At 47.8% G+C, this 19,200-nt stretch overlaps 1 protein-coding gene across 2 annotated transcripts in view; it reads left to right on the top strand.

The window, feature by feature from the left end:
* Positions 1-6,109: 6,109 nt before the first annotated feature.
* BCL2L1 (BCL2 like 1) overlaps positions 6,110-19,200 on the top strand; it is a 50,401-nt gene continuing 37,310 nt past the window's right edge. Inside the window, exons 1-2 of one of the 2 annotated variants that reach the window (XM_028144635.2) lie at positions 6,110-6,290; positions 7,653-8,346. In XM_028144635.2, the coding sequence (XP_028000436.1) occupies positions 7,783-8,346 (564 nt within the window). In that variant the 5' untranslated portion in view covers positions 6,110-6,290; positions 7,653-7,782. Of the gene's footprint in view, positions 6,291-6,533; positions 7,396-7,652; positions 8,347-19,200 lie in introns of those variants that run through there. The other variant, XM_008140968.3, reaches the window with a different exon arrangement.

Here is a 19,200-nt window from a genome sequence, read left to right as displayed (position 1 = left end):
TGTCTTCTTCTGGCACCCCAATAATTCTGATATTGGTATGCTTGAAGTTGTCCCAGAGGCTCCTTACACTATCTTCATATTTTTGGATTCTTTTTGCTTTTTGCTTTTCTGGTTGAGTGTTTTTTGCTTCTTTGAATTTCAAATCTTTGACTTGATTCTTGCATTCCTCTAGTCTGCTGTTGGGTCTCTGTATAATATTTTTTATTTGAGTCAGTGTATGTTTAATTTCTAGTTGGTCCTTTTTCATATCCTCGAGGGTCTCACTAAATTTATTGGCCTTTTCTAGGAAATTCTTGAAAAACCTTATAACTATGGTTTTGAACTCTATATCCAGACGTTTGTTTTCCTCCATTTCCTTCGTTTCTGATCTGTTACTTTGTCTCCCCATTTTCACTGCTTCCCTGAGTTGGTAGGGTAGCTTTGTGTGGTAGGTGTCCTATATGGCCCAGTGGGTCAGCCTCCCCAGTCACCTGAGGTGGACACTCTTGGTGCACCCCTTTGTGGTCTGTGTGTACAGCCTTGTTGTAGTTAAGTCTTGATTGTTGTTGGTATCACTGGGAGGAATTGACCTCCAGGCCAATTGGCTATGTGTATCAGCTGTGTCTACGCCGGGAGACCTGTGCTGGAGACAGCCTTATAGGACCAGACTTGCAAAATTGCAAAAGCCTCTGTGCTCAGCTTGGATGGGGCGGAGTCTCAGAACTGAGCAGACAGTCTTGGCTTCCCATCAGCCCTGCCCTTGTGTGCGCGCGCCTCCAGACCTCTGCCTTCCGCAGCTCCCCTGAGTTTCCGCCTGACAGTCCAGATTCCCCCAGGCTTGCCCGGAAATGGGGTTCAGTGCAGTCGGAACTGGGGTTCAGTGCAGTCAGGAGCTTCCGACTCCCTTTCGATAGCGAGAGCTAGCAGCAACCTCAGCAGTCAGTCCTCTCTGTGTGTTCTCATGTGCGTGTGTGCATGCGCGCATGCACTCGCTTGAGCCTCCAGACCCCTACCTGCCATGGCTTCCCCAAGTCTCCAAGTCTCCGTGTGCCTTTCTCTCTACCTGACAGTCCAGACTCCCCCCATGTGAGCCTGGGTTCACGGGGTTTCGCCCGGAACTGGGGTTCAGTGCAGTCAGAACTGGGGTTCAGTGCAGTTGGGGGCTTCCTTCCCTCTCCTGCCAGAGAAAGCCAGCCAGGCACTCAGCCGCCCTTCCTCTCTGCGCATGTGTCTCCATACCTCAGTCCTTTGCACCTCCTCTGAGTCTCAGTGTGCTTTTCTCTTCCCTTCTAGTTGTAGAATTTCCATTCAGCCAGCTTTCCTGTGGTTCTGGGTGATGTCCGTTCTGTCTTTTAGTTGTAGTTTTGAAATTGTTGTGCGAGGCAGCAGTTTAGGTGTTTACCTATGCCGCCATCTTGGTTTCTCCTCTGTTGTCATTTTTTTATTTGACAATCTTAGGGAAAAGAGGTCAGTGTCCCTGACTAAATAGTTAAGTATTGTCTTAAAAATTCTTGTGACACACCAGTTGAAAATTGCTGATATAAATGCAGTGTGAAACCATTATGTTTTTTAAAAATATGCAAAACAATGCTCCACTTTTCCCATTGGTCCATGTAAGTAATAACATCTGGCACTTATTATATGCCAGGCACTGTTTGAAGTACTTTACTCATATTAATTCATTCCATATTCACAATAACCCTAGGGTAGAAAATGTTATTCCCATTTTATAGTTGGAGTAAATTGAAGCCCAGAAAGGGCAGACAACATCTCCATAGTCACACACTGTATGTGACACAGCCAGGATCTGAACCCAAGAAAGCCAGCTGTAGAGACCAAACCCCAGTTTTGCTCAGTGGATAGAGCATCAGCCTGTGTACTGAAGGGTCCTGGGTTCAATTCTGGTCAAGGTCACATGCCCGGGTTGCAGGCTTGATCCCCAGTAGAGGGTGTGCAGGAGGCAGCAGATCAGTTATTCTCTCTTCATCACTGATGTTTCTATCTCTCCCTCTCCCTTCCTCTCTGAAATAAATAAAAATATATTAAAAAATAAAAAAAGCAGAGCTCTGGCCAGTATGGCTAAATGGTTTTGATTTGCAGTCAAGGGCTCATACCTGGATTGCAAGATTGCAAGTTTGATCCTCAGCCCTGGTAGGGGCTTGTGCAGGAGGCAACCAATCAACGTATCTCTCTCACATCAATGTTTTCCTATCTCTCCCCAACCCCCACCCCTTTCAAAAAAAAGCAGATTATGTCCTACCCCAGTTTAAAGCCTTCCCATGGAACATAATAGAAAGTTCTGAAATTGATCCAAATAAACTTTGGAATGTATTATAAGGCAGACATTTCAAATGATTGGGAAAATATGGTAATATTAGTATAACAGGGTAGCTATTTGCAAAAAAAATTTGGATGCTGGCCTCACACCATACACCAAAGTGAATTTATGGTGGAACAAGGATTTAAATGTAAAATATAAAAACTAGAAGAAAACAGAATTATTTTTATAATATCGAACTAGAGAAGGTCTTTCTAAGAATGATACAGAGCCTGAAAGCCACAAAGGAAAAAACCAATAAATTAAAATACACATAAAATAAAAAATTTCTCCTTGGTAATCTATATATAAAACCCTAATATGCAAATAGACTGAACGGTGGAACAACCAAACAACCAGTCACTATGACCTGCACTGACCACCAGGGGGCACACGCATAACATGGCAGGCATCGGCAGCAGGCGGCAGAGCGTGGAACATTGCTGAATGGTGAAGCAGGTGAGTGGGGGTGCCAGACCAAGGTGGGGCACCAGCTGTCATTGGGATGAGCCTCTGGTAGTTACTGAAAATTCTTTGCTCCCGTGGGCTGTGGTCCTGCTGGGCACTCACACCTGCTACAGGTGCCAGCCCTGCTTGCACCCACTGCTGGTGCCATCAGCGGGGGCGAGTGGCAGCTGCCAGCCCCAATCGCCCCTGAGGGCTTCTCCACCTCCCCCTGCTCCTGGGGGGTTATGGAGGCAGCAGCCACCACTCACCCACGCTGCTGGCGCCAGCCCCAATTGCTCCACGCTGTCAGCAGGTGTGAGCAGGGCAGGCGCCATCAGTGCGTGGGAATGGCGGTGGCAGGAGCAGGGCTGCCAGCAGATAGGGGACCGGGGCCAGGGCCATGGTAGGAGGGGCCGGGCGGGGGCATGGAGGATGGGCCAAGACACGCCCCTGTGCCCACCGCAGCCTCACAGCCCACAGTTCCTTTCAAGGTGCACGAATTCATGCACTGGGCCCCTAGTAAATAATAAATTAGAAAAATATTTACAACTTATATGTAGAAAGGATAAAAATTTCTATAAATCAACAAGAAAAAAAGTTCAACAGAAAGACCAACTGAAGAAAGGGCAAATGGAATGAACAAAGAATTCACCAGAACAAGACCCCCTAAAAAAAGACTCATAAATATGAGTCAATTTCACTCTTACTAAAAAGAAATAAAAAATAAAAGCGTGTCTAGGTTTTTATCTTTTTTAAAATATATTTTTATTGATTTCAGAGAAGAAGGAAGAGGGAGAGAGAGATAGAAACATCAATGATGAGAGAGAATCATTGATCGGCTGCCTCCTGCACACCCTCTACTGGAGATCAAGCCTGCAACCTGGGCATGTGCCCTTGACTGGAATTGAACCAGGGACCTTTCAGTCTGCAGGCCGACGCTCTATCCACTGAACCAAACCGGCTAGGGCAGTTTTTAATCTATCTTATTGGCAAGGATAAAAAGGTTTCATAACACATTGTGAGGAAATCGGCACATTCATTGATGGTAGGACAAACTGGTACCACTGCTGTGGAGACCGTCTTGCCAATATCGATTAAAACAAAGCAAAAACAAATCCATATACTCATTTGCTGATAATTCCATTTCCAGGAATTTACCTAACAGATAAACTCCCACATATGCAAAATAACAAATGGACAAGTTATAACATTATTTGGGAAGAAAGAGATTGGAAACTACCTAAGTGTTCCCAAATAGGGGATTGAGTAAGTAAATTATGATATCTTTATAAAGTTGTTAACTTTAAAAAATTGAGGCAGATCCAAAATGTAGAACTCAGTGAAAAAAGCAAGATGTGGAAGTATTTTTGTAAAACATTTATACATATAAACTAGAGGCCCAGTGCATGAAATTTGTGCACGGGGGGGAGGGGGGGGGGGTTCCCTCAGCCCAGCCTGCACCCTCTCACAATCCTGGACCGCTGGCTCCTAATTGCTCACCTGCCTGCCTGCCTGGTCGCCCCTAACTGCCCGCCCCCCTGCCAGCCTGATCACCCCTAACTGCCCCTCCCCCGCTGGCCTGGTTGCCCCCAACTGCCCCCCTCTGCCAGCCTGGTTGCCCCTAACTACCCCCCGCCCCCGCCAACCTGGTCACCCCCAACTGCCCCCCTTGCTGGCCTAGTCACCTCTCACTGCCTTCCCCTGCCAGCCTAATCGCCCCCAACTGACCCACCCGTCGGCCTAGTCGCCTCTTACTGCCCCCCCCCCGTTGGCCTGGTCGCCCCCAACTGCCCCCCTCTGCTGGCCTTGTCGCCCCTAAGTGCCCCCCCCGGCTGGCCTGGTCACCTGCAACTGCCCCCCTCTGCCAGCCTGGTTGCCCCATGCAGCCTGCTTGTTTAGTCATTTGGTCATCCCTCACTAACCCCCCTGCTGGCCTGGTCATGGGCAGCCATCTTGTGAGGGTCTTAGGGTCAATTTGCATATTACCTCTTTATTATATAGGATTTGCTTGTGAATTTTGCTTGCTGAAAGACTACAGAGATAAGAGTGAACCTCTATAAGGGGAACTGGGGATTGGAAAGTAGGGTGAGAAGAGGACTTACTTTTTAATCTATGCTTTTTTTTTTTTTATTTTATTGATTTTTTACAGAGAGGAAGAGAGAGGGATAGAGAGTTAGAAACATTGATGAGAGAGAAACATCGATCAGCTGCCTCTTGCACACCCCCTACTGGGGATGTGCCCGCAACCAAGGTACATGCCCTTGACCGGAATCGAACCTGGGACCCTTGAGTCCGCAGGCCGACGCTCTATCCACTGAGCCAAACCGGTTTCGGCTAATCTATGCTTTTTGGTATATTTTTAACATTCCATTTTCCTGTATACCTAATTTTTAATCAATTAAATTTACACTAGAGGACATCCCTAGTCACCCTACATAAACAGTTGTTGAATAAATGCTTCTCTCCCTCACTGGGCAGTGCTTACATTCTTGAACACCCAGTCTAAGGTAGCAACTCTCCCTTCACCCTCTTTATTACAATACCCTGATTTACTTTCTTCCTAGCCCTAGTCACTATTTGAAATTACCTTGTTTGTACATTTTCTTAGTTGTTTACTGTCTCTATCTAAAGGGTTTAAAAGGTCAGGGACGTGTCTTGTCTTGTTCCCAATTTTGTCTTTAGCAACCCAAACAATACTACATTTGATGAATGAATTCATGCAGCATATACTCTGGACCATACACTGTTCTACGGACTTTACAAATAATAACTCTTATTTGCTATTTTTATTTATTAATTAGAGAGACAGAGAGAGAGAGAGAGAACACATCGATTTATCGTTCCACTAACTTATGCATTCATTGATTGATCCTTGAATGTGCTCTGACCTTTCAGCCAACTCCCAACCTTGGTGCATCAGGACGACGATCTAACCAACTAAACTACCGGTGTGTGTGTGTGTGGGGGGGGGGGGGACGGAGACAGGGCAAATATCAATTATTTTAATCCTCACAGTAACTCAGTGATGGAGGTTGATTTTCACCCATTTTACAGTTAAGAAAATTGAGGCACAGGGTTGTTGAGTAACTTGACTAACTGGAGTTGGAATCCTAAACACAATGTTCTTAGCCACACGAAATGCTTTTTCGATATATAAGCTGACAGATGAAAATGACTGTCTAAATGAATGAACGAATGGAAATATGAATGTAAACGTTGGTTTTTTTTCCCCCGTCCTTGGTTCCCGAGATCTACGGCAAGGGGGCGCTCTCTTCCAGACGCCAGTCCTCAAGGCGTGCACTCCCTTTGCATCTCGGGCTCGCGCACGCGCTGCCGCGGCACCGGAAGTGACTGAGCTTGCAAGTTCTCCCGGTCTCTTCAGGGGAAACTGAGGCCGGCTCGTTCGGAAGAGACAGAGGGAGCCATCAGCCAGGTAGGCCGGCCCGGGTCAGCGGCGCGGAACTCGGCCGCCAGGAGCCCTCGCATCTGGAAACGACCTGGCCGACGAAGGGGGAATGTGGCCCCCCACGGCTCGCGGGGCTCACAGGTGAGAGCACCGCCTCCCCTGTGTGTGGCAGGCGCTGCGCCCAATGGGAGCCCTCGCCGTCCCGCTTCCGTGCCGACTGGGCTCTCTGATTGGTTATAGGGGCGGGCCGCCGGGGACGAGACCCCTTCTCCCAGAAAGGTCTAGGGGGCGCCCCTGAGGGAGAGCGGTTGCCTAGCAACTGGGCGGTGGCCCCGCGGGTACCCGGCCCCGGGCGCGGGAGGAGCCGCGAGGCCGCAGCCCACCCACCTCGGCTCCGGAGAGGTGCAGCCCCCAGCCCCCAAGCCCTCCCGGGGGCGCCAGGAAGCCGCCGGGAGCCGGGCTCCGGGAAAACGTGGTCTCCGCTGTAGGGTCTTCGAGCAGGCCTCGGCCCTTCTCCCTGACCGGAGAGGCCCGGCGCCTCACCCTCACCCTCACCCGGTCTTTGTGCGGGGCGCCGGCGGCCATTGTGTCCGTGCGGGAAATGGAGGACCCGGCAATCCCCTACCGCCACCGCCGCCGCCGCGTCCAGGGCCTTTGGGGAATTCAGAGAATACCAGCGGCGTTTCTGGGGGGTCCCCGGCCTTCAGCCTCCCGGAAAGGCCCGGGGATGGCGTTTCCGAAGTCAGACCTCAGATGCGAGGCAGTTTTCCCTTTCCTCTGCCCCTCATCGAAACCTTGAGCCCCATTGAGAAGTCCTCTCGGGGTTTCGGAAGCCTCACCCGGGGTCGGTACTTAAATAGAAACAACAACAACAAAAACCCCTGCAGCCTACACCGGCCACCTTTGGGAGAATTCTCCTGGCTCCCGGTAGGAGGCAGAGAGCGAAGGAGCGTGCTCGAGCGAGGGGGCTGGACTGCCGGTGGCAGGAGGCCGCCCTCATTCTGGGCGATGGAGGAGGAAGCAAGCGAGGCGGCCGGTTCCTGAGCTTCGTAATTCCTGTGTCGCCCTCTGGACACGCAGCCGGCAGGGTCGCAGGATCCCTCCGGCCGCAGCTGGGTTTTTGCCAGCCGCCCGTGAGGCCGGTTGCGTTACCGGCATCCGGGCAGCCACCTCCTCTCCGGACCTATGGTACAAAAGATCGTCCGGGGACTGCACCTGCCTGCCTTTGCCTGAGACGTATTTGAATGTAGGTGGAGCGGGGGGTGGGGATGGGGGGCCGACAGCTTCGGGGAAAAGGAGGTGGCCGGGGTGGGGGGGAAAAAAAAAGGCCGGTGTGATGGTTCAGAGACTACTGGTGCTTTCAATTTGACTTGAAGTCTTCGAGAAGCTAGTCTCAGACCTTCCCAAGAACCACAAAGAAACCAGTTCTGGTATCTGGAGGTGGAATGCGATGTTGTAGGTTAAATGGCTTGCATATTAATTTATTTTTTTTTTCCCCTGAAGCTCTTTCTCTCCCTTCAGAACCTTATCTTGGCTTTGGATCTCAGAAGGCAACCACTAACTAGAGACCAGACTCAGTGAGTGAGCAGGTGTTTTGGACAATGGACTGGTGGAGCCCATCCCTGTTATAAAAATGTCTCAGAGCAACCGGGAACTGGTGGTTGACTTTCTCTCCTACAAGCTGTCCCAGAAAGGATACAGCTGGAGTCAGTTCAGTGATGTGGAAGAGAACAGAACTGAGGCCCCAGAAGGGACTGAAGCAGAGGTGGAGACCCCCAGTGCCATCAATGGCAACCCATCCTGGCACCTGGTGGACAGCCCTGCGGTGAATGGAGCCACTGGCCACAGCAGTAGCTTGGATGCCCGGGAGGTGATTCCCATGGCAGCGGTGAAGCAAGCGCTGAGGGAGGCGGGCGATGAGTTTGAACTGAGGTACCGGCGGGCGTTCAGTGACCTGACATCCCAGCTCCACATCACCCCAGGGACAGCATATCAGAGCTTTGAGCAAGTAGTGAATGAACTCTTCCGGGATGGGGTGAACTGGGGTCGCATTGTGGCCTTTTTCTCGTTCGGTGGGGCACTGTGCGTGGAAAGTGTGGACAAGGAGATGCAGGTATTGGTGAGTCGGATTGCAACTTGGATGGCCACTTACCTGAATGACCACCTAGAGCCTTGGATCCAGGAGAACGGAGGCTGGGTAAGGACCACGCCCCTTGTATGTCCCTTTTCCTTGGCCTCTGCTCAGAGAGATCTCATCAGCCTTTCCCCATATCTCTTCCTGTTGTGCTGGATGGTTACTGGACATGTTGTTAAGGAGACATGAACTGGCCTCTGTACTGCAAAAGGTTATCAGTTCTAAAAAACAGATGACCTAGTTCTTGAAGGACCAGGCATTTTTCATCCTGGTCACCCTCATGACCCCACTCTTTCATACCTGTGTTCCAGTTTCTCGGTGGAGGAAATCATAGCCTATTCATTTGAGAGTGGGAAGTTAGTCCAGTGTTCCCCTCACCCTGACATAATGGCTCACCACCCAAAGGGGTGATGAGTTTAAGGCCTAGAGAAGATAGTGAGTATCAGTGACCCGTAAGCCCCTCCATTCTTACCTCCCTCAGGGATGTCAGTCTGTTCTGGGCTTCCCTCCCCCACATCAAATTTCTTTTATTTTAAAGTTTGCATACCTGATATTCTCTCAGAAAAAGGCAAGGCCAGGCAGAGTTCCCATTGGCTTGGATGGCTGAGGATTGCCTGATTTTAGGGCAGTGGCCAGTTGTGTTTGTGCTGCACCCCTGTGTTCCTTTGCTCTAAAGTGTGCAACTTTCTACATGGTTGGCCTGTTTCCTGAGCTCTTGCTGTGTCACACATTAAGCCTGAACTTTGTACTTCACTACCTAGGTCGGTTGGGGAGCTCCAGCTGTTCTGCCTATTGCTTTCCGGCCAGGGCCCTGGGGCCTCTTCACCGAGCACTGTTTGCTGGCAAAGCAAGAACTGAGTCTGTGGGGCTTATGGGACTTCAAGATTCAGTGACTGACTTCAGAATCAAACTGACATGGGTGTGAGCCCCAGCACTGTCACTTAACTAGCTATGAGACAATGGACAGATCAGTTTACCTTGAGCTTCAGTTTCTCCCACTAAAAAAATGTGGCAAGCCCGCCTTGCCTTGCAGGGTATTGTAATCTTGGAGCTAACATGAGCACAGTGACTGACGCCAACATGTTTGCTGTAGTAGTTGGGACCAGGAGGCATGCCTCATTGCTTTCCCAGGAGAGAGAATTCTTTTGCTTGTCACCAAGTCAGGATGAGACAGTGGTGAGAGATTCTGTATCAGTGGTCATTGTAGGCAATTTTTGCTATTCTACAGTGACCTCAGTCATATTTTCTTGCTATCTCCCTGCCTAGGGGAGGTGAAGGCTTATGAGAGGTATTCTGACCCTTCAGAATACCCCTAAAATTGAGCAGGCTGTGCAAAATAAGTCATCTATTGAAGAGACTAAGATGGAAGGGGCCATGCACCATGGACTCAGGAATGTCAAGAATGCAATTATCCATAGGCTGGGCCTAGGGCGTGGCAGGCACTTCAGTTTACGAATGAGCAGAGACCTCTGAGTTTGCTCTGGAACCCCACCCCCTCTTATTTCCCATTTCTTAGCAACTTCATCAGCTCTTCCCACTGGACACTTGTACAAGGCAAAGGGATAAGTCAGTGAGGTCAGGTGATTGGGTGGACTTGGGGGAGGTAAAGGAGGGCTCTCTTGAGCTAAGGCTGACCAGACTTGAAAGCCATTCTGTAAATGAACTGCCTGGGGGGATAAATGATTAAATAGTTCCTGTTGGTTTGTTCAATGACCTCTCATTCCCTCCTGCTTTGATTCTCTTTGGGGGCAAATATTTGTTCAGCTGATTACAGGAGGGACAGGATTCCAAAGCTTCATTCAGACACACCCTCTAAGGCATCTCTAGGTAGACTTGGGCCATTTGGCCTACTTTGCATGACTGTTGTCTTTGGCCAGTGGTCCTAATAACAGGTAGGTTGTTGCCAGCTATTAACAAAAGGCAATCTGGGAGAGTTGCCTGGTCTACCAGCCAGCCTCTGCAGAGGGCTATCTGGGCCAGAGATGCCAGTCCTCAGTGTTGCATGTGAAAAGAGGTTTTAGACACAGCAGCACTGGGCAAGTTCATTAGACAGCCACTGGATTGAAATTCCATTTTCTCTCACTGCTCAAGAATTATCAGAGCCCGTTGGACAACATACCATATACTTCTTCCTCTTGGTGAACAGAGGGGATGTGTGCAGACGAGCCAGTTATGTCAGAACTATTTCTGGGCATGCATTTTCCCTGAGGCCATAAGGTATTGACTCGGGATCTTTTTTTTTTTTTTAATTTTATTGATTTTAGAGAGGAAGGGAGAGGGAAAGAGAGATAGAAACCTCAATGATGATAAAGAATCATTGATCAGCTGCCTCCTGGGAATTGAGCCCACAACTCAGGCATGTGCCCTTGACCGGAATCGAACCCAGGACCCTTCAGTTCGTAGGTTGATGCTCTATCCACTGAGCCAAACTGGCTAGAGTGACTCAGGATGTTTTGGGTAGAAGGTACCTGCCCACTTTCCTCTCAGGTACCATTTGGTTTGAGCTGCACCGACTGGCTGCTACAGTGGCATCTCGTAACCTTCCAGGAGGATGTGGCTGGGGGGGATCCATGAGAATAGGAGTTATGGGTTGTTTTATCCTTGGGTATTCTCTAAATTTAACATCCCTACAGAAAAAGGAAAGGAAATGAGCCTTTATGGAGTATATCTTATGTTCAAGGCATTGTCTTAGGTCTTTTACTTATGCAGCTATAATTTATTGAGCATCTACTATGAAACATACACTGTTTTAGATGCTGGCCATAAGCCAGACATGGTACCTTTCCTCATGGAAATGACATGCTATTTTATATATTCCACACAATAACCTTTAAGGTAGGTAGGTTTATTCCCAGTTTACCTGTGAAGCTAAGTGACTGGCCCCAGGTGTCCCACAGCCAGTTAAGTGACTGAATGAGAAGTTACACATAGGTTGGCCTGATTCCAAAGTCTAAAACTCTTTCCATCCATATCAGGTTCTCCAAGGAATAATAAAGTGACTAGCACAGAAAGCCAGATGCTGTTGGGCTGAGTAAAACATGCCTGTGGAGGTGCTCACTCTGCTCTGTGATCTTGGCATTGTTTAGGGAGCTGCGGGAAGAACAGTGCCTTTATTGGCAGTAGCAGGTTCCCAAAGGCAAGTATGTAGACTCAGATTCTTGCACTGGTAAACTCAAGTGGGTATCAGGAGTTTGCCCAGTCAGAGTGGGCTTCCTGTTAATTTGTTCATTGTTAAGACCCTCTCAGGCCCTACAAATAGATAAGAATTGTGCATGTGGGAAGAAGGGCCTGCTCCGGGAATGTCTACTTAATTGTGGGGGATGCTCCAAGGACTGGAATTCCAGACTCATAGCCACACCACTGCTTGCTTGCTTAGGGTCACCTTGCAAGATGCGGAACCTGTTTGTCTCTTGTTCACCCATCTCTCCCTGTAAAATGGAATAATGATAGCCACCGACCATAGCTTGACTCTAGTAAAGGATCTAGAACAAAGGGCCTTCCTGGGCCTTAATTGTAGGGTGGGAGCACCCCTTTGGAATAGACTACCTGCCTCAGAAGACTGAATACTCTACCTGCCTCAGAAGACTGAACTTTGCCCCCAGAATTTCTGAGGAAACAAAGTCAGCCTCTGAGATGTTCACCCAAAATGGTATATGTAATGTGACCTTCCCTAGAGGGACAGAGTGTTTCTGGGGCTTTCCAGTGGGAATGTGGACAGTTATGGTGTGAGGACCCTGGTGGGCTAAGACATTTTGGGATTGTTGTCCCTGGGAAACCCCATAGCTAGATGGAAACACTATTGTTGAGAGCAGTGAAGTGTGTGGGGGAGAATACATAATTTGGTCTTTTCCCGTCTGCATGGCTCTGTGGTCGTCTACTTTCTGTATGTTTCTTCTTGCCTGGTCTGGCTTCTTCTGTATAGATGTCTGCTCAGACACCTCAGCGACCTTTGCAGATCTCAGCAGCTGTTGCAGCTCTGTGGTTTTGGGGAAACCCCATTAGAAACCCCAAACGTGGAAATTTTTAGTAATCTCATTCAGGTCCCAAAGTGAGATAGAAGTGTTTCAGGGGCTCCCCCTCAAAGCACCCAGTTCTTCTGGATGTACATTTGAGGTTGCTGTTAAAACTCTGTCACCATCACAGGGTTTTCTAGACTTCCTAGCACAAATTTCCCCACTAGCCCTATGGAAATTAAAAAGGTATAACCTCTGGTATAAAAATACCCAGGTATTTTTTCAGGGAGCCCCAACGGAACCCAGAGGGTTTTCTCGACTTTTGTGGGGGCCGTCACCCCGTCGCCTGATTTGTTTGGGCTACAGGAAGAAGCAGTTGTTAGCTGTCTCTTCCCAAACAGGTCCTGTCCTGAGGCCAGTGGGCTTGAGTGTCCTCTTCTGTGCCCAGCAGCCTTGGCTTTCCCAGCCCCTCAGCCTTTCTTTATGGCTTTCTTTCAGTAACTGTGGTTTGGGGGTTTTTTGGGTTTAGCATGGTTAGTTTAGGAGTAATTCCCGGTGAGCTGCTCTTCTACAGCAACATAATCTCCTACTACATTAATTAGCAGGGTCTTGTCCCTAGCCCCAACCTCCAACCTAATTCCATGGGGTCTTCCCTAAGGACTCCATCTCTTTCCTTTGAAGAAGTCACTCTGCTCCTGGATCTGCTTTTTTTCTGTTCCTCCAGCCGCAGTCTGCCTTCCCCATTCTCAGTTGGCAGACTTGAGTCGCACAATCCCACTGGGTCTTTTTGTTTAGCCTGGGGAAGAGAAGACCCAGGAGAATATGATCACCAGTTTCAAATATCTGAAGGAAGAGGGGCTAAGCCTTTTTTTAAATCAGTGTAGTACCCAGCAGAACTTGCATTAATGAGAGGAAAATAACAGTGGTAGAATTTAAATTAGTGTAAAGAAGACATTTCTAAAACGTACCATATCTCTATTAGGTTTAGAAGCTTCTTGAGTGTCCTAGTCAATACTTGGTTTTCCATACTTATTTCCTCAGCATTGCACAGAGGTCTTAGGCTGAAAGAGATGCCCACTAAATTTCTGAAGAAACAGATATATATTAAACCAGAATAATAGTAATGGAAACTGCCCTTTACCTGATCATTTATTCATCGATTCAAACAGTATTTATCAAACTCCTACTGTATGCCAGGCTGTCCTAGGTACCAGAGGTACAGCATTAAATAAAACAAATTTTCTGTCCTTGTGGAGCTCATATTCAAGTGGGGAGAGACAGATAATAAACATGTAATTACATATATGTGTGTGTGTGTGTGTGTGTGTGTGTGTGTGTGTGTATCATATATTAGGTGTTAGTAAGTGCTAGGAAGAAAATAAAACAGGTTGAGGCATAGGGCATACCTAGCAAGGGAGGTGGGGCTGCAATTTTAAGAGTGGTCAGGGAAGGCATCACCAAAAGTTAGTATTTGAGCCAAGACCTGAAGAAGATGAAGTAGTGGACGATGTGGGTACCTGCATAAAGAGTGTTCTAAGGAGAGAAAATGGGCTCAGGAGTGTGTATGTTTGGCACGTTCAAGGTTAAGCAAGAAGGTCAATGCAGCTAGAGAAGAAACAGAGGGACGGTGGTAAGAGGTAACAGTGGAGAGTGGTTGAGATTGAGGGGGGAGAGGTAGTCAGAGGTCAGATCACATGGGACATTACAGGCTTTGATGAGGACTTAGTTTTGGTTAAATGAGAGAGGCCAGGAGGTTTGGAGCAGCGGTGAAATGATCTGAATTCTTCAAGGGTGGCCACTGGGAGCCCAGTGAAGAGGCTGGTGCACCTGTCAGGTGAAAAAAAATAGTGGCTTGGATCAGGAGGTAGAGGTGGAAGTGGTGAAAAGGGACTAAAATATAAGACCAGGCTTACACATAGCGTATTGATGGGTCCACATTTTTCAACCACTTAGAGATCACAGAATGAGGACTAAAGGAGTTAGATGTTCTTCAGGGATCATTCTCTCCAATTGTGGTATCCTGAATCATCCTCCTCCATTGCTACAATATTTCTGTCTGAATAACTGTCACATGTCTGGATGCACCCACACCTAGCTGTGTGACCTTGTGCTAGCTCCTTGAATTTCTTGATCCTTGGGACAAATAATACCTGCCTCAAAAGACCTAATGAGGTGTGCCTAAGATGCATAGATCCTAGCACATGTTGCGTGTCCTAGTCAATACTTGGTTCTTTGCCACAGAACTCATGTCAGAATCTTCAGTATCCAGCCTCCTTTTTTTGGATGCAATAGTGACCCTCAGGGCAGACATGCCTTACCAGTGTTCCTGTCAGAACAGGAGCACCATAGGGTTCCTGTGCCATGTAGTACAAGCCCTGGTCTAGAGTCAGGATCCCAATTGTGCTCTCAATCTGCTCCAACTCCCTATCTCACCTTGGCCAAGTCACTTCAGCCCCAAGTGTAGGGGCTTTGTCTCATTTTTATCCTCATCTGTAAGATGGAGGGTTGAAGTAGATAGTCTAGGAATCCTGGTTCTCACTGGCCTTAGGCCTGTGGCAGATTCCTCCGGTATTATATTTCACGTTAGTTATGTTTTAGGATGGCTCTTTTCTGTTAGAAGCTGCAGTGCTTTAACTGCAAAAATTAACTAATCTCAGTATCAATGTAGGGAAATTTATCACTGACCCCACACTAATAATACTCCAGATTTATGTAGCACTTTACTGCTTAGCACTTTCATATCCACCTTGTCTTTTTGATGTTCATGGCCACCCAGGGTGGTGAGCCAGAGGGAAATCTGGCTGAGAAAGATGATGCAGCTTGCCCGGAAGTTACATCAGGAGGAAGATGCAGGGTTGGGCCTTTCAAATCAGGACTTGACCACTTACTTGCTACGTGACCTTGAGCAAGTCTTTTAACTTGTAAATGGCTATAATAGTGCCTTTTTCTGAAGATGCAGTGAGTTAGTTCAAGTCTTAAGGCTGTCAGAGTAGTGACTGTTAGGATCAGCCAGCGGCAAACAGCAGCTGCATCCTAGGGCTTCCTCAGTCACATCATCTGGCTTCCCATTTACTACATATTGATTTTTGCAAATAATTTTTTTTGTGGAAAGAAACTACCTTTGGAACCGTTGCTACTTGGTTTCATCCCTGATGAGACTCTCAGGGCAAGCTGGAGCCTTACAGCTAGCTCTAAGCTACACGGCTTTTTGGGCAGACTCCAGAGCTCCCCTCGGAACTAGAGGTTTTTCTCTTGCTCTTCAGGAAATGCCATTGCCATGACTTCCATGGACTGCTTCCTGTCCCAACCCAGCAGCCAGATTCCTGCTGGCGAGAGTATGGAAACTGGAAAGTAATGTCCCTAAAGGCTCCCCCCCTCCACAAACTACTTTTTTTGGATGTGTCCCTCCCTTTCCTCTTGTCAGTTACTTTCTTTGCTTCCTCCCCTTCACCCTTCACCCAGCTTCTCTCTCCAGCCTCTGATCATTCTTTAAAGATTTAGAAAATGCATTTCTACTTAGTACTATCAGACCTTTCTCCCAGCCCCACACTGGGGGATTGGTCAGAACTCCTGGGTTCTCTCCTTGGCTCCTTCACTCAGTAGCAGTTCCAATCTTGGACTTCCCCTAGAGGGACATTTAGCCTGTCACTTGCAGTGGCTCATGTCATCCATTAACCCTGAGTTCCCCCAGGTGCCCCCCTCCCCCCCAACCCCCGCACATGATGGAGACTCCTAAGAGAGATCTTAGAGGTTTGTCACATATAAATCTTGCCTCTTGGAGATTGATGACAGAGGGTAGAGTGAAGTGGAGCCTGCCCCCCTCCCCTGCCCCACTCCACCCCGCTCCCCAGCACCTTTCAGGAAGCTAGGTTGAAAACCTTGTTGGACAATCATCTGAGGCTGGGGGATATAGCTTGGGAGGGGATTGGAACACACTCAACTATGCCTCAGATCCTTTGTTCTGCTCTTGAAAGGGAAACATTGCCCTCCCTCCTCCCTGGCCACACACACGTGCCTTTGTTCCCCTGAGTCAGGCGGCTGGGAACACAGTGTCCCTTCCAAGGAGCCTGACTTGCCTCCCCAGAGGCTGGCCTCCTGGTCAGTGGGACAGGGATTTTTTGCTCAGGAGCCTCCAGCCTCAGGTCCTTTCCATAGAAGCTTTTCTCTCAGAGGTTAAGAACTTGCCCAGAAACGCTTCCTGGGAACTTCTCAAAGTATTCCATGGGATGTCTATGCCCAAGTCTCTCCTCCTTATTCTGCTTGGTGATTAATATTATTGTTAACATCACTATTAATAGCACCTAACATTTATCAAGTGCTTACTCTATGCCAAGCATTGTTCAAGTGCTTTACATGTATTAATTTATTCCATTCGAAAGACAACACCCTGCAGTTGGTGCTATTATTATCCCCATTTACAAATGAGGAAACTGAGGTACAGACAGGTTAAGCAGCTTATGCAAGGTAGCACAGTTAGTAAGTGGCAAAGCCTGGGAGGATAGCCTCCAAGCTCCCACTTTTAAACACTGTACTGTGCCCCCTACCCGCACTGTACCAGTGTCAAGATGATCATTGACATTTATCCGGGGCTCACTGTGTGGCAGGCCTTTACCAACAACATCTCTGTGTTATTATCTCAAAATCTTATCATAGGACAGATTTGGAAGGACTCAGTTAGCAGGAGGCAGAGTCTGTCTTTGAAACCAATTCTGTCTTACTCCAAAGCCTATATTATCTCTAATTCTTAAAAAGCCAACAAGGTAGGTGGCGTTATCTTCATTTTATGGTTGTGAAAACTGAGGCTTAGTGAACAGTGACATGTTCAGGGCCTCATAGGCTAGTACCAGGAGGACCTGGGATTCAAACTCCAGGTGTTTGACTTCATACTTTACTGCCTTATTGTTTGGTGATAATTGCTTTTTATGTGCATGATAATACCTTATAAGTTACCAGACTTCTTTGTATACACCATTTTACAGTGAGGTAGGTTAGGTGGTCAGTCCCAGTTCAGGGAGGAAACTAAGGCACGGGTTTGTTCCACAGTAAATGGCAGAGCCAGATTTAGAATCCGAGTTCTCATTTGTAAGGCAGGTAGGTATTATCGATGTTGCCTGCTTCCCCTAAGGCTAGTTAATTGCTCAGAAATGTCTTCAGAGTTTTTCATTTGTTAAATCAGCCAATACTGATGAATGCTTTACATGTGCTGAATGCTAGGGACACTGTGGATTCTGCAGTGAGCAGCATGCCTCAATGGTATGTTTTTATGCCCCACACCTTGGGCCTGGCTGGTGTTCTTCTGTCATCACACTGTATACATTACCGATTTTAGTTCCCGGACATGTCAGGCAAGGTTTATTCTAGTTAGTGTGTATTGATCACCTTCATCACACCCATAGATAAAACTCAACTCCGATTTGAAACTTAGCTTGATTTCTTGCTGGTGGCGTAACACCAGGCAAATCAGCTTCAAGTTTTCATTCATAAATCTTAGTAATACCAACCTACCAGAGTAAGCGAGGCTTAAGCCAGAAAGTGAAACACAAAAGTGTTTTTTAGTAATAATAACAGTCTATGTTGACTGCTGGCTCTGTGCCAGGTGCTATGTTTATGCCCTTGACATAATCATCTTGTTTGATCCTCACAACTGTTCTAATGTGAAGATGGAGAATCCAGAGCTTCAAGAGGCTCTGTAATGTGTCCACAGTAACACACCTTGTACATCTTGTACTGAGATATATCTGGTGCTAAAGCCACTGCGTCAAAGCTTTTTTGCAGGCCCAGACTGGCTTATTTCATTTTGAATATTTGGCACAGAGCCTGGGGTTGGGCAAGGACTCAGCCAGGTCTCAATGAACATGAAGGGTTGTTGTTATTAGATGCAGGTTAGGCTACAAAAAATGTCTCTGTCTCTGTCTCTAAGGAAGCAAACTCATTTGGAGCAGTAGTAGTAGACCCAAAACACTCGATGAATGGTTCCAGGCAAACTGTGCCAAATCTGTGGTGTGGACTCCAAAGCAGAAGAGGACAGACCCACTGGCTGCGTCCTACAGGTGCCCTGGACCCCTGCCAAACCAACCCGTTTCCACCATAAGCTACTCAGCTGATGACTCGGCCTAGAGGCCTCCACCCTCAGTCTGCATCATCAGTGTGCACCCTCTCCCTCGCCAACTGCATCACCAACCCAGACCCTCTTCTGTGCCAGTTGTGGAATGTCAGAAAGGGGAAAGGTCACTAGGGACTTGAATACTAGTTTTCTCAGCAGTGTGGCTTTGTGTAATTCACACTGAGTCCTCAGTTTCCTCATCTATAAGATGAAGATAATAGCAATAATCTCTTTCTCATAGGCTGCTGTGTTCTTCTGCCTAGATTGCTCCTCCCCTAGCTCTAATTAAGGCTGTGTTCTTATCATTTAGGACTCAACTCAAACATCACCTCTTCAGAGGCTACCCATGTTTACATGTCTGCTGTCTATTGCCTCCAGTAAAACCTGAACTCCCTGAGTGTAGGGGCTTTGTCTCATTTTTACCCTCATCCCCAGCAATTAGCAGAGTGCTTGACATATAGGAGACACTCAACACGTATTTGTTGAATGAGTGAGTGAGTGACTCTGTAGCCCACCTAGCACAGTGCCTGACATATAGTATAGTAAACTCAGCAATGTAAGGCATCATTATTATCTGTTAAGAAGATGGGCTATGAAGACTTTCATTAGGTGAAAAGAATGTGGCGCCGAAACCGGTTTGGCTCAGTGGATAGAGCGTCGGCCTGTGAACTGAAAGGTCCCAGGTTCGATTCCGGTCAAGGGCATGTACCTTGGTTGCGGGCACATCCCCAGTAGGAGGTGTGCAGGAGGCAGCTGATCGATGTTTCTAACTCTCTATCCCTCTCCCTTCCTCTCTGTAAAAAATCAATAAAATACATTTTAAAAAAGAAATGTGGCAAGGGTGGGCTCAATAGGTAAGAA

The sequence above is a fragment of the Eptesicus fuscus genome, chromosome 12, assembly GCF_027574615.1.
Source record: "Eptesicus fuscus isolate TK198812 chromosome 12, DD_ASM_mEF_20220401, whole genome shotgun sequence".
Taxonomy (NCBI): Eukaryota; Metazoa; Chordata; class Mammalia; order Chiroptera; family Vespertilionidae; genus Eptesicus; species Eptesicus fuscus.
Note: the sequence above shows the minus strand (reverse complement) of the source record. Positions and strands in the feature narration are given on the sequence as shown.